Genomic DNA, 15862 nt, shown 5'->3' with positions numbered 1-15862 from the left:
ACCACACAGACTCAAAATCAGCAAAGCTCAGATTATATTCTCAAAAGTTCAACTATGTGGAAAAAAACCTGATTCAACATGATAAATCTCTCATAGCTGGTGTTGCTTCTGTCTCTTATTTCTCTATGTGTAAAGGTGTGTGTGTGTGTGTACCTAAGAATACCTTGCATACAGATTTGGATAGAAATATACATACCTACATTCACAAAGTTCTTAGAAAATGATATGGGGTTAATTTCAAAATTATCTACTACCAACATTAATTTTAATGTTTGACAATTTAATAAAGATCACATTCCACATTTATCAATTTCTCAAATGAAATGTGTGCCTACAAAATAACCAACATTTTCTCTCCCATATTATTACTGACTTTTTAGTAGACAAATAAAAGTCCATGGTTAATTCATCTGAGTTGTTAGTACAGTTTAAGATGATTATATTCTACAAAGAAGCTTATTATGGGTTGAATTGTGTCCTGCAAATAACTATATGCTGGTATCCTAATCCCTAGGACCTCAAAATTTGGCCTTATTTGGACCTTGGGTCCAATTTAAATGCAGTCATTAAAGTGGGCCCTACTCCAGCATGATTGGTGTCCTTATAAAAAGGAGAGACACACACAGACACAGAAAACACCACGTGAAGACTAGAGGGATGCTGCCGTAATATGGCCAAGGATTGCCAGAGGCTACCAGAAGCTGGAAGCAGCGAGGAAGGATTGTTCCCTAGAGGTTTCGGAGAGAGCACAGCCCTGCTGGCTGACACCTCATCCCAGACTTCCAACCTCCAAAACTGTGAGCCAGTAAACTTCTGTTATTTAAGCTACCCAGTCCGCGGCCCTTTGTTATGACAGCTAGCCTAGGAGACCAATATAAAACTGAATCATCATAATCAACAGTCATTCGTGAAGCACCTACTATGTGCAAGGCAGGTGCGAGAGAAACAGACACCACCTCATTTCTATATGTGTGTACACATGCAAAAGTGTATGCTGTACACGATTTTCACAGGAATATGTACTGGTAAACAGACATGTGGGAGTTCTTGGCGGAGGTGATTGGGTGCCAGGAAAGAGGGGCAGCCTGGGTACATGTGGTTCAGGAGAGATAATCACCAAAGCACAGGCAGTCAGGGAAGGCCTCAGGGAAGCAGGCCCTGAAGAACTAGGGAGATGTGGATAAACTGAGAGCAGCTGGGAAGAGACTCCAGGCCTGGGCTTGAGTCTTACTTAGCAAAGGTTCTGAGGACGAAGCAGACCCCAGGGGTTTAGAAGACAATATGTGAACTTGCCTAGTGAGGGCAGACCAACCAGGAAATGAGTTGGTTTCATGAAATGACTCCAGCAGAATCCCTGTGGAAACAGATGAAACTCAGATGGCTCTGAAGGAAATACATACAATGAACAAACATAAGACAGGATGGCCATTCTCACTGGTAACAGGGAAATGAGAAGGTAAGATGCCCTGGGCTGCCTGTTCTGATAGGGTCAGAAGGTTTTCTGACCCTTTGTTCCATTTGAAGTTTCAAGGAAGTCTGGTGGTGCGAGCAGAGGAATACTTGGATTTATGGGAAAAGACATAATAACACCAAGAAAGATGCAACAGGCACAGCCCAAGAGGGCAGAGGAGACGCAGGATGGGCAGTTCCACGAAGGGGACTGACCGACTGACCCCAGAAGGATCCCAGGGAGAAAAGCAAAGAACAAGAATCACTGGGTTGGGCATTCAAAGGGAAGCAATTTGGCATTTAGTCACTACCTCTCTGATCAATTGTATAGGCCAGACACTGCAGCAGGTCCTTTGCATATATTAGCTCATTTGCTTTTTGCATTTTTGTGCCTACTTGAAAGATGAAGAAACTGAGAGGCCGAGAAAGTACTTGGGAGCTCCTCTGAGGCCCACAGAAACCAGCCTCAGGGCAGCTGATGTCATCTGGAAGAGAAAAAGGAGCAGACAGCCGCCACACCCATCCAGTAACCCCATGAGTCCAGAAAAAGAGGCTGCTTCTGTTGTAACTGCCCCCCACACCACACACCACCACGAAGCTAGGCAACACGTTCAAGTGCCACAGCACTCTGAGTAAATCCCCTCTCCAGTGATTTGGGAACACTGGACAGAAAAATGGCCCAGTGGCAGTGGCATCTGTGTGTGGTCGGCTGCTTTCTGCCACCTTAGGTCCCCAAAGCACACTAAGCATCTGCCATGACCGTGGGAAAGAATACGGCCCAGCCCTGCTCTGGGCTGGCTGCAGCTCTAACAGGGCCCTGGGAATCCCCCGAGAAGTTCCACTGCATCAGCAGCCACTTGGGCCCTTTAATGTCTTCTGGCGTCCACGTCTCGGCCAGCCTCAGTCCCTAGCCTTTGCGCAAGGCAGACTCCCTTCAAGAAAACCAAAGTCATCTCACCAGAGAGGGTCATCCAGAGTTCCTGGCACCTTGCGATGGTGTGGACTACAACATCCCAGGGAGGGCAGTCACACTGAAGGCACATCAGAGGAGGTGGCACGCCCAGGGCCCACTCGCTGGTGCCTGCCTCTGGCTCCCAGTGACTTAAGACCAGGAACCCCTCCAGGGCTAGTGACGAAATCACGAAGAACAGCCTCACATTTACCACCAGTGCCTTCAAGTGCTGCCACCACCCAAGGACTTCAGTCCTGGGGAAAGAGCCAGCCCCACCCTCCTCCTCTCTACCCCAGTTCTTCTGCAGTGAGTCACCCATGCACCACAGACGGACACTCAGGCTGCACGCGGGGTGGACACTCAGGTCCACCCAGTACAAGCATCATGGCACATAATCTATGCTGGCGGTTTCTACCCTGTGTTCCTGGAGTTCCTCAGGCCAGAGAGGCCGGGGGGAGCAGTGTCGAGGGAGACTGAGGGGACTCTGGCCACCACCATCACCACTTTTGCCTCAACCCTATGTAAGGGTTTAGGGTAACATTTTGATCAAGAAAAAAAGAGAGCCTCCTATTGCTTTAAAAAGTTTGAAGAGCACTGTTCAAGACTAATAGGTTAATCGGTACACAACTTGGTTACCAACTCCCACCTGACTGTAGAACGCATGTGCCTGTTTCTTTGGAAATACGGGGTTCTTCGGTAGCGGTGACATGCCGTCCAGGGTTTCACAGCATCTCCTGCCCCACTGTGCGTGCCAGGACCCGTCACAGACCTCTCCCCAGGCACGCAGCTGGGTCAACTCCAACTCAGCTAACCCCCCACATCTTCCACCCTGCATACACGGGCAGCCACCACGGTCCTTGTCCTGTCACTCCCTCCAGTTTGGGTTTTTTCTTCAAAAAGTGCTCCTTCTGAGACCCCACGTGCTAAGCTGCCCATGTGCCCCTGGACATAGCCCAGGCCCATTTCTCTGACAAATCTATCAGCTCTAAAAGGAACAAAAAGAGGGTCAGTGAGGACAGAAGGGGACAAACACATCCCCAGCCACGCAGGGCCCCATGCAATCCTGGTCACCAACAAGGGTCCAGTAGCTGAAGCCTGGCCATTCCCATTCTCTTTTGGTTACAAGTTTTTACCTGCGAATGTTTTCTTTGGAGAATATTCTAAGCTACAGAGAAGCTGAAAGAATAGTTCATCTATATGACCAAAATACCATTATTACAAGTAAAAAAGTAATATTTATTCGACGACATCTAATATGTGGTTTAGATTCAAAATTGTGTAATTATCCAAATGTGTTTTCATAGATTTTTTTTGATCCAGGCCCTAATCAAGATTCACCTATTATATTTGATGTAAGTCTCTTATCTCCAACATTCTCATCTTTTTAAAAAACATTGAATTTATTAAAACATTCTGGCTAACTGTTTTGCAGATATTCCCACATTTTGGATTTTTCTGCTTGCTTATTACTGGATTCAGTTAAACAAGTTTCATGTGAATACCACTTACGTAATACTGTGCCCTTCTTAATCAGATCCCCTCAGCAGTCACATAGCATCAGGCCATCCCAGCCCTGGTTGCTACACTGGCTCACTTGACTGCACTATGAAACGCTCAGATTGTGTCACTGTGCTTTTAAACTGGGAGGTATTACTCTGACACCAGGTGAATGTCCTGCTCCATAACACTCACCCACAAATTAGTTTTTGCATCCATTGATGCCCCAACCTGAGGATTACAACACAGAGATTTTCTAAACTTATCAGCTGACGTCCTCTAAAGAAGAGCCCCCTCCCTCTGTCCCTGCCTCTCTCTCATTATCACTCTGCAGCCACAGGGGCTATTTTCATTGCTCAGTGTGTCAGGACCCACTGCTGTCATTATTCTACCAGATGCCCAAATTGTTCCACTTTTGCCAGTGAAAGCCCTTTCACACCAGCTTCGGGGGCCTGTTGATATGACCCCGTTTGCCTCTGAGCGCGACCCTGCTCTCTAGTGCATGTCCCAGACTCACCCCACTCTCCCGGCTCCCACCTGGAACCAGCTGCGTTACTGGATCCTTTTGGTGGGACTCATCCTCTCCTTCTCAGCAGATAAGCATCTTTACATTCTCTCACCTTGCTCCAGTCATAACCTCATTTTCCTTCCTCCCTACCTCCTTTCCCAGTCATTCATCATTTAGATGAGCACAATAGCTCTTTGTCCTTGGTAGCAAGTGGGGAAAAGATGGGTGTAAGACAAGGGAAGGAGAGACCAAAACCTACAGTGAATTTGGGGACATTAGCCACCATTTACCAGTCAAAGAAAAACTTCCTTTTACATAAGTGACCACATGATTCGTTATTTCCATAGCATAACTTGTATTTTGAGAAGGTATTGCCTTATATATAAGATTTATATTATATCATATATTATTATTTTATTTTATATTTATGTAAAATACATGCGGAAGAAAAACCACCACCTACACCCTGGTATTCCTGCCCCCTTCTCTTGCTTTATTTGTCTCCATCAGCACTTACTACCTTCTAAACTCTGTAATTGTGTTTCATTTTTAAATTTTTGTTGTCCTCCCAATAGGACTTATATCAAGTTCTGTGAATGACAGGCATTTTTTTTTTGTTTACTGCTTTGCTCATTAATATAGTCACAGTGTCAAGAACAGTGCCTGGAATAAAGCAGGCACCCCATAACTGTCTGTGAATGAGAAAAGCCACTTCCCTCAGACCACAGGCCGAGGGGTGAGCAGGATCTGCTATGTGCCCTTTAAGTCTCTGCTTCCATGCCACCCCCCAACAGTCTGTTACTCCCTCCCTGTGCTCCCAGAGCCCTCCTTACACTTCTGGATCCCAACATTTGAAGCATCACGTCCTCATTGTTTACGGTCACCTCTGCCTCACTCGAAACGTTGCAAGTTCCTCTAAGGCAAGGACAAGGTCAGACTTATCTTCACAGCCCAGCACGTAGCACAGCAGCTGGCACAGAAAAGTCAGCTGCAGTACCTCCTATCTGCAGCCAAGTGCCCTTACCCTTGCCACAATTCTGGAAACGCCAGAGCCTGCTGGGCATTTCCTCTGCAGGCAAACTCTCCACAGCTTGACCTGAGTGAGCCCCAGTTTCTGCTGCTGAGAAAGACTCAGCCCCACCGGCGGCTCACAATGGGTCCTTTGACTTTACTGGACTGGGTTCTTTCAGGAAAAACACGTTCGCTGCCACAGCACCTGTCACTAAAGCCAACACAGAGCCAGTGTTCACTATGCAACAAGAGCGGGGGCACAGGGCTGGCAGAGCCAGCTGGTTTGGGCGGTCTGACTTCTGGGAAGACAGGAGATGGGGTGGCGAGGTCGAGAGGGCCTTCCATCAGCAGAGTTACTGACATTCGGGCTCTGTGAACAGACTGGGTAGAGGACGGGAGGGTTAACATAAAAGAGTACAAAGAGTGGAACTTGTTAGAGCTTTGCCTCAGAAATGCCTTACTTGCTCTTTTCTTTCAATCTTCTTTTCATTTTCCTCAGAAACTGGACTCTCGGGCGGTACAGTCAGCCGCAGTCTGCAGACATTTGCCTACAAGAGACAGAATAAAGAGGTCGGTTATGAACTCACGTTTGGGGTAGAAAGAGCTGGGTGATCTTGTGCTTCTCAGAGCCTGTTTGCCTGCTTAGCAATGGGGATAATCGCACAGGGCACTTTCAGGATAAGCCAGCCTTGGCCTGGGCCCTTCCCCCACATTCAACATACTGCTGCTCAAGACAAGGAAAGTACTGAGTGATTTCATACTACCACGAACATTTGTTAAATGGCTTGGGTTCCAGAACAGTGTATATGTGATGATCTCATTTCACATGCATAGTCCAAAATACAGCTGGAGAGAGAGAGGCCCAAACACACACAGCGGTGACTAGGGTGCGAGGGTGCTTTCTACCTGACTCCATGTTCAATTTTACAATAAACACGTGCACGCTCAGTCACAAAGTTTTGAAGACTATACACCCATGTTCACAGCAGCATGATTCACAGCAGCCAAAAGGTGGGAGCGGTGCAACTGCCCACCCAGGGGCAAGGGAGGAATAAAATGCCTCATGGACTGGGGGCCCCAAAGGTCCGTTTCGTTTTTTCCATAAGTTGGCTCTAGTAACACTTTGTCTTTAACTTCATTTGAAACAAGTTGGTTAGATTGTATGCTAACAGCTGTCTTATCAGTGTGCATTAAAAAAGCATCAAAGTTGGTGAATTTGTGTGTAGCCATTTTAATGCTGAAGATGGAAGAAAATATGCAACATTTTTGGCATGTTATGCTTTATTATTTCAAGAAAGGTAAAAATGCAACTGAAAGACTAAAACAGAAGATTTGGATAGTGTACAGAGAAGATGCTGGGACTTAGTGAATGTGTCAAAAGTGGTTTGCAAAGTTTTATGCTAGAGATTTCTCATTGGACAATGCTCCATGGTTGGCTAGAAGTTGATGACAATTAAATTGAGACATGAATTGAGAACAATCAACATTATACCACATAGGAGATCGCCAACATACTCAAAATACCCAAATCAATAAAGTTATTGGTGAAAATGTATCCTTTATTTTATGGAAAAACCAAATGGATTGTTTGTCCAACCCAATATGTAAAGTGGAATATTATACAACCTTCAAAAGGAAGAAAATCCTGGCAAATGCTACAACATGGATGGACTTTAAGGACATTATGCTAAGTACACTAAGCCAATACTACAAATTCACAGAAAGAGAATAGAATGACGATTGCCAGGAGCTGAAGAAAGAGGATTGAATAGTTATTATGTAATGGGCATGACGTTTCAGTTTGAGAAGATGAAAACTTCTAGAGATAGATGGTGGTAATGTTTGTACAACAACGAGAATATACTTAATGCCACATGATATCTATTTCACCCTAATGTCACAGCCTGGTCCTGCTGTGACATTTTCCAGGGAAAAGTGATCCTGCATAAGAAAAAAAGAGGGCTCCATCAGCACCCAGAGCATCCAGCCCGCAGCTACATGGGCTCGTTGACTCAACAGGAGTGCTGCCTGCCCCGCTATGGATGGAGCTGTGTCTCTCTGAGATTCACATGGGAGAGTCCTAACCCCCAGTCCTTCAGAAGGTGGCCTTGTTTGGAAACAAGGTCTTTAGACGCGTATTAAGTTAAAAGGAGGCCATTAGGATAGGCCCTAATCCAAAATGACTGACACCCTTATAAAAAGGGGGAATTTGGAGACAGACACACATACTGGGAGAATGCCATGTGAACACACCCCAGACAGAAGCCTGGAACAGACTCTTCCCTCACAGCCCTGAGAAGGAACCAACCCTACTGACACCCTGATTTTGGACTTCTAGCTCCAGAAGTGTGAGGCAATACTGTCTATTGTTTCATTCACCTGGTTTGTGGTGCTTTTCACAGCAGGCCTAGGAAACTAACATACCCCCAACCTGGCTTGCAAGGTCACGGGTCTGCACTGATCCACAGGGTGGTCTCTGAGCAAAACTGCCCTGCAGCCAAGAAGCCCTGGGTAGGATGGGATTGTAAAAGACCCTTTAAGTCCAACCTGCCATGCTATGGGGGTAATGAGTGAAGAAAAGAAGATTAAGTTAGTACAGCTAGACTGACTTAAAACGAAGTCTGTATAGTCAAGCTGACAAAACTGGTTCAGACCAAACGGGCAAAGGCATGAGGAATAGATTTCATTTTATTTTCTCTATTTTAACTAGCCTGAGGCCTTAAACTTTTGAACTTTCCAGTTGTGTATTGATGCCTGGAGACAGCTACAGATGTAGACACAGACACAGACACAGATATATAACCTATAGATAACCCTCTGGGTACCTGCCTGAGAACTTAAGAAAGAGCGTTCACGTGTCCAGACCACCTGCCATCCCTTATGCAGACTACCACACATCTGGAAGGTTACCATCTCAGACCAATCCAGAGGCTAAGAATGGAGGGCTGATTCTTCTCAAGAATGTACTTTTTACCATAAAAACCCTTAACTTTCCTTTCTTCTTCAGAACACTCTGGGACATTGCCTAATTGTTGTCTCCAGTTTGCAAATCCTAAGACCCTTGAATAAAACTTTGCCATTTTCAATTGTAGCAAAGCCTCATGATTCATTTACATTTGGTCAGCACTATGAAGGAACCCCCACACCTAACAATGTAACTGGCAGATGGGTGCCCAGTCTGGGAGGGACATTTTCCATGCACAGGCATTCAGGACATGTGTTAGCACTTCCACATACACCATCACGTCCCTCCAAAGCCCCCCATTCTGCTACACCTCACCTCTGACTTTCTGGTAATGAGCCTACATGCTCCCTCAGAACTCTTACCTAATAGACCTAGCATTGCCCTCAGGGACTGCAGCAGAATTCCCTTTCTCTAGACAGCCCTCTGTAAGTGTCCTTTATTACTATGAGAATACAGGAAGGAGAACAATTATTTTTTTAACTGGAGGTGGGAGTATATGGGAAGGCTCCTGGCAATGACGTTTGAGCTGGGTATAGAAGTACAGAAGAACTTTTCAGGTCAGTGAGGTTTGGAGAATTCATCGTCAAAATAACAGACAACTACCAGGCAAGGTATTTGTTCCAGGATGGCCAAAGGCACAGAAGCTGGTCTGATCCAAGAATGGTAAGCGGGACAGCATCCTAAGCTCCAGTGAGAGAGAAAATGGACAAACAGGCAGAGGTCGACCTCTAACAATCTATAAATGCCTGCTGCAGACGCAAGGCCTCTAGTGGAAGACTGAGAAGCCATCTTTGGAGGAAGGGACTAACACTCAAATCTGAATTCAAGGACTTGACAGCAATTATTAAATACCTCCTGTTATGTTCTACATGCTACAACATGGAAAGAATGGAAAAAATAGAGGGAGAGATGGAGAAAGCTTTGCACCTAATTGCACTGGTAGCCCTTACAGGGCTTAACATAGTATCAACACAAAATAGGTACTTGCTCAGTAAATATCAGTACAGGTTTCTTTGGGGGTTGAAATAAAACACAGTAAGGAGAATATACCTGAAACTCTCTAGAGAGCCTTCCACATTCTTCAAACTAATACCCATGGGAGGGAAAGCAAGGGAGAGGCAGATAGCATTCAAGCCTCCACCACAAGCATTCAAGCCTCTGCCACAAGAAAACACACAAGCAAGCCCTTGTCTACCACTCAGGGCACCAGGGAGCTAAGCAGGCCCTCTGGGGCTTGCTTCTGACCCCCTTTGTGAGAGCAGAGGGTTGGTCTCCATCCTGGGGCTCCACATACCATTATGCTCTCAGCTTCAGGCACCTGGGCTCACCTGAGGAAAACCATCCATCTTAAAAAGGAGTGGAAAAGATGACCCCAAGAGGTGACAGGGGTTGCTAATCTGTTTACAAAGATGGATTTTCCTAAGGAATTTAGCCAAATGCATGTACATTTCTCTCAGGCCTGGTTAGCGCTTTGACTGTGGGGCCCATGCCCAGCTCCACCAAACAAGAGAAGGTATGGACCCTGTGGTTGTGGCCGGGAGGATGGATCGCACACTCCCTCTGCTCAGCACAAGCATAAAATCCCTGGACATCTCGGGCCAGGCTGTGTGCAACAGGGCATGCCTGTTCTGGAGTAGGCCTCTTATCTCTGATGTGGCCCTGAACTTGGAGGCCTGATTATCATCAGGGTGGGGCAAACTTTTTCTGTAAGGGCCAGAGAGTAAACATTTAGGTTTCCCAGGCCAGTGTGAAAACCAGGCTTAGCTCAAAGTATATAAAACAGGCTGAGGGCTGGATATGGCCCAGGACAGTAGCTTGCTGACCCCTGATCTAAATATTTGGACACTTTTCCCAGCCTCCGTGTCCAAGCTGACTCCAGACAAAACTCATAGCACCCAAGCCACATAGGAGGACAGTGACCTGTACACTTCCAGCACACAATGTGCCCTGGAAGCCAAGATCAAGGAGAAGCCACAGGTAAATGAATGTTCAGATACCAATGTGAATTGGAGTGTTATGACTCGCCCCCCCCAATCTACCCTCCCAAAAGCCTTGCCCTTCCACGTGGCCAAAGGGACCTTCCAGAACACGGTCCCAGAGTGTCTGCATTTCCACAAGAGCTGTAAGGGGAAAGCAAAGCTGGGAGGAAGAGTTCCGGTCCTTGGCTGCATGTTAGAGTCACCTGGGGAGCTTCCTACACAACACAGGTATTTTCTCTACTTTCTGAAGTTCTTTCTGAAGGTCTGGGGTGGGACCTAAGCATAAATATTTTTGGCTTCTCAGGATGCTATGTGTAACCAGGGTTGAGAACCACTGACTTCACCAAAGGAATGAAACTCCAAGTATGCAACAGGATGAGGTAACTGGAATATTTGGAGGCCTTCCCAGAAATGTCAGACTCTTCACCTGGACCAGCACTCCCATCTGTCACCTGCTTCCTGCCCAGGTGGGCCAAAGGTGATGGGCTGGCTTTAACGCCAAGCTTCTCTTCCTGTTTCCCCTTTGTCAATTCAATGTTAAGTGCAGCTCCTTCAGGATCCTGGTGGCACTCCTCTTTTTAAGCACCCATTACAGCAGGCCTGGGGAGGGAGGGCCCCTAGAGTCATTAATCACAGGTGGTGCAAGCAATGATGGGGTGCACAGGCCTCTAGGGGAACATGGAAGAGGAAGCTTCAGGGCAGGCTTCCTGGGGAAGATGACCCTTCACCAAAGGAGAGGTACACAAAAGGCAAAAAGACAAGGAAAGCACGGAAAGCTTGGGGAATGGCAAGTAGTTTGGAATATCTGGAAAGCGTATGCATGGAGAGGGGAACAGGGAAGACAAGATAAAACAGAGGGGCCCGGATGCTAAGCTAAGGGGGATGTACTTTGTCCTGGCAGTATTGAGGGGCTCTTGAAGCAGGAGTCAGGTGACTGAATTTTGTAGTTCACTCTGGCCTTAAAAAACAAGTAGGAGTCAGCAATGTGATTGACATTTAGGAAGTATCGCTCATTTAAAAAGGGAAAAGCAGCAAACACCACTGTGCTACTCTTCAGTGTCTTGGGGAATTCTGGGATTGTTTCAGCCTGAGAAACAGGAAGCTCTAAGCCCACACACACGGAATCACTGAAAGTATTTTAGATCAGCGCATTTCAATGTGGTCTCTGGTTGGTTAGCACTGGATCCACGGCTCCCTGAACCCGATTAGACCATTTTTGAGGCTGACTGACTTGAAAGGGTTTCCCAAGGGACCAGAGCCTCCAGGTCTCAAGTTTCCTTACAAGTCCCGAGGACTCAAGGCCATTCATCCTACACCTGACACAGCAAGACGGGTGAACCAAAGCAAAGAGGCTGGGGCATTTTTTTCCTGAGATACAAATGTCAATTTTTGGTGACAGATGCTTTTTGGCTCAGCCCTGAGGATGCCAGGGATCCAAAACCGTACAACTTGGCCTGTCAGGAGGGCTCCAGTGAGGGGCCAGCCTGTTTCTTGGGGCAGCAGGGCCCCTGCCCAGGCCCTCCCTGGTGGATGCTGCCAACAACTTCCTTCTCCAGACACCGAGGTCCCACAACACACTGTGTCCCTTCCTTGGAGCCTGTAGGACAACACAGAAGTTACCCACACAATGTTTCTGTGAAAAGGAAAAGGAAATGAAGTAAAGTTTTGTCTGACCCATTCACTGCCCAGCTAAAGAGAATGCTTTATTCTAAGCCAATCAGACAGAAATGGGACCCAGGAGAGTGCTGCATTAATTAGGTAGGCAGTGATGACTGGCAGACCCATTTGGTATTTAACAGAAGGAAGCTTTTGCCACATAGAAAGAAATGTGGCCTGGTTGACTTTTGTTTTGTTTTTTATATGCCGCCGAGGGCCCATGATAACGGTAACATTAGCAAACGGCCCTTTATTATCAGTAGGAGATATTGTGCTGGAGGAAGCCCTCGGCAGGTCTCACACAACCCTAGCTGAACTGCTTAACCAAAAATATTTGGCTACGCCAAGCAAAACAGGCCTGCCCCCGGAAGTGCACAACCAGGCCACACCACTGACCTTTCTTTTCAAAGGCTCATTCAGTGGGATTAACTGCATTTTCAAAATTCCTTTCAAAATCATGAAGCAATGTCAACATTTTAAGAAAGGTTTTCCCCATTCTTCAAGGTCATCTTTCTGTCTATGGTTATTCTCCAGCCAATTTATCTTCCTGCTGTTGCCATAGATAAAACTATTTTTAGAGCACAACTGGTTCGGAGGCAGATTTTTTTAAAATTTCACATCCCCCGCTGGTTGGCATCCAGAAATGCCTCTTAGAGATTTGTTTTATCAGCTGACAGAAATTACTCTTCCACCTGTTGTTTGTTTGTTCCTTTTTGTCTTGAGAGATGATTTCAGATAAGGAGGAAGTATAAACTGTAGGTGGCGGCCACTGAGTGAAGGAGAACTGGTGACAGTCAGGTCTGGCTGCACCACCCTTGGCCGCTGACTCAGAGAAGTCCCTGCTCAGTGTCAGCTGTCACCACCATTTCTGGTCAGCTAGAACAGCCGCACCAACACAGCCTGGTCCCCTCGCACCCCCTAATTTGGGAAGCAATTGGGATGAAACAGAAGTGCTATTTTAATGGCCAACCTTATTGTTCAAGTCCGTCACTTGTCCAACATTACAAAGGAAATATAGAACAATAGAGTTTACAGAAAAACGTTCAACTTCGGGAACACGTTTCACGATTACTTGTTGGGTCTACAATTTTATTTTCAAGACATCTTACTCCTGTTTTCCCAAAAAAGAAGTAAGTGTTTTGATCTAAAGCAGGTCCAATATGCCACTATTACACAGTTTTTGTCAAGAGTTCCATTTAGAAGAACGGTATTCCCTCTTTTCAGTACCCCAGTGTCAAGAACCCTACTCATCCTGCAAGACCAAACTCAGATGTCTCCTGCAAAGGGAGGCCCTCCTCAGATGCTTCGGAAGAACCTGTCTCGTAGCTCCCACCCAACTCTGTTAACGCTCTACTCCACTGGATGGCCATCACACTGTATGGCAGTAGCCTGCCTCCCTCCAGGGCTAGGGTAGAGTGAACCCAATGCCCAGCCTTGTATCACACAGAAGGAAATCTGTAAATGTTGTTTAATCAGTCAATCAATCAATCAGAGGAGCCCAGCCTCCCACCACATCCCCTCACACACACAGACAGTACTTGTGACATTTGCAAATCATGAGTAGAGTAAAAAATCATGAAGGGAATCCTAGAACCTCTAGATATCTTTTCAAAACAAGCACTCATGTGCTCGGAACAGCCCTGTATGGTTTGATGCAGGGTCCTGACCCCTTCCCTCCAAAGCATGTAGGCTGTCTTACTCAAAAGGCAAAGCCTTCTCCATAGTGTGTCCACTGTGCCACACAGCAAAATACGTACAACCAAAGAAATACTAGATACAGCTGGGACCCTGGCTGGAAACTCACTCAGACCTCATGGAGATCTTGCTTTATGAAGCTAATGACTGAACAACCAGAATTCTGTCAAACCTAAATATTTGGTGTATGTGCTCATGCACATACACGTGTGTGCATACACTCCCCAGTACCCATCACTTGGCCCATACCCAAAGGTAACATTATGCCTTTCTTCTAGAGCTAAACAAAGATGGAATATAAGGCAACTGTTAATCACTTGGCTGAGGTATATAAAACGCAAACACACATATCTACAAACTAGAACACAATTAGAGTATCAAAGGGTGCCTTACTTGGACTTATTTTGCTAAACCTTGGGGAAACACATTAGAGATGCCTCAACCACAGAAAAGAGGCATCAGAGCCATCAGAAAAGAGGCATCAGATGTTAAGTACTGACTATCACGATGAACAGATAACTGAAAAGCTCAAACCAAGGCCCTGGCAGAGTGCTCTGAGGTGCTGATCTTGGGAGAGACACGGAATGGGAAAGATGCAAAGGGCATGTGCCTAGCAGGGTTCCCCAGAATGCCTGGAGAGGAGAGAAGAGATGCAAAAACAGATCACAGAGAAACAGAGCACTTCCAAAGGGCAACCACCCTGAAGATGGTGCCCAAGGCTACCAGGGCTGCCTCTGCTACCTCTGTGCTAATATTTAAATCAGAGTGAAAACAGTTTGCATAAACCCAAGTCACAGGCAGCTGGGCTCCAGCTGCTGACCCTACTTTGTCAGGTGAAGCCTACCTTGGCTAAGCCCACTCCAGTAGCAAGTGGTGCTAGTCTATCACCAGTGGGAACAAGCAACCCTTTTTCTGAATCGCTGGAAGGAGGAAAGTTTGGCTGTTAAAGCCGTTCTTTACCTTTGAATCTCAAGGTAGAGATACTACAGAAATGTCTCCCTTCCTTGTTATTTTTTTTTTTAACTGGTGCCTATAAACTTGTCCTGACAGGGGAATCAGGAAGGAAAGGAAATCTCTGGGAATTCCAGAGAGTTCCCTAAACCCTTCGAGCCTGGGGCGCAACTCGGGGGGTCGAGAAGGGTCAGGGCCCAATCTGGGGCAGGGTCGAAAAGTTGAGCCCACGGTGGAGCAACAGGGGCAGGGACCAGCTACCGCGCATCCCCATCCTCCGACCCCTACTGCCGGGCGACTGGGACCAGGCAGCGGGATCGCGGCGGCTCCCAGCCCCAGGCACTCACCCTCCTGCTGGGTGCCCCGGGCGTCCTGTTACTGCCGCCTGAGAGCAGGGTGACCGTGGACGTGGAGCGCAGCATCCCGCAGCGAAGGTTGGTGAGGATCTGAGCTGCGCTGCTCTTGGCGGAATAAGCGTGCGGGGCCACCTGCGTGGGGGCGCCACGGGCAAGCTGCCACCACGGTCGCGGCGAGGAGGGCGGGGCCGTGGGCGGGAGCGGGAGGGGCGGGGCCGCGCCCGGGGGAGGAGCACGGGCGGGGCCGAGCGTGCTCACCCCACTGGTCGAGTGGCGGCAGTTTCTCCTGAATTCGTGGACCGGCCAAATTTGCATGGTGATGCGCGTCTGCTCGGGGTCCATCCAGTGGCGTAAAGTTGCCCTGGACCCCCCCCCCCCCAGGGTGCCCAGGCTGTCTGCTCTCGGTGGTGTCANCCCCCCCCGCCCCCCCCCCCCCCCCGGGCACCCAGGCTGTCTGCTCTCGGTGGTGTCAAGGCCCACCTGTCTGTCCATCTTCACAGGGCTCTAGCGGCCCACTCCCACCCTAACTGCCCCAGGAGGCTCTGCCACACCTCGGCGGTCGCTGGCACCTTCACTTGAAGTCATTCATTATTTACTGAGTGCCTACCATGTGTCCCTCCCAGCAGCCTACAATCAACTGTCCCCTGTCTTCGTGGAGTTTGCAACCTAGTGGAGACACAGAGATGAGAGCTTTTGGTAGTTCGGTGGAAGAGGAGATGCAATACCCATGGGAGCACTCGACCTGGCTTTAGGAGTTGGCCTGTGTATGAAAAGTCCCCCAAGACGAGGCGATGACTAAGCTAAGACCAAGAATACAAGTCGGAGCATGGCAGACAGAGGATT

The 15862-nt window shown here is 47.6% G+C and overlaps 1 protein-coding gene across 2 annotated transcripts in view; it reads right to left on the bottom strand.

Moving 5' to 3' along the window:
• MYZAP (myocardial zonula adherens protein) overlaps positions 1-15200 on the bottom strand; it is an 87246-nt gene extending 72046 nt beyond the window's left edge. For both annotated transcript variants that reach the window (XM_037053979.1, XM_037053980.1), the window contains exons 1-2: positions 15011-15200; positions 5879-5965 (exon numbers count right to left, since the gene is read on the bottom strand). In XM_037053979.1, the coding sequence (XP_036909874.1) occupies positions 5879-5965; positions 15011-15085 (162 nt within the window). In that variant the 5' untranslated portion in view covers positions 15086-15200. The remainder of the gene's footprint in view (positions 1-5878; positions 5966-15010) is intronic.
• Positions 15201-15862: the final 662 nt, after the last annotated feature.

This window comes from Sturnira hondurensis, unplaced genomic scaffold (assembly GCF_014824575.4).
Source record: "Sturnira hondurensis isolate 20B ecotype Veracruz unplaced genomic scaffold, ASM1482457v3 Scaffold0008196, whole genome shotgun sequence".
Taxonomy (NCBI): Eukaryota; Metazoa; Chordata; class Mammalia; order Chiroptera; family Phyllostomidae; genus Sturnira; species Sturnira hondurensis.
This window is presented reverse-complemented; position numbering and strand designations above follow the sequence as displayed.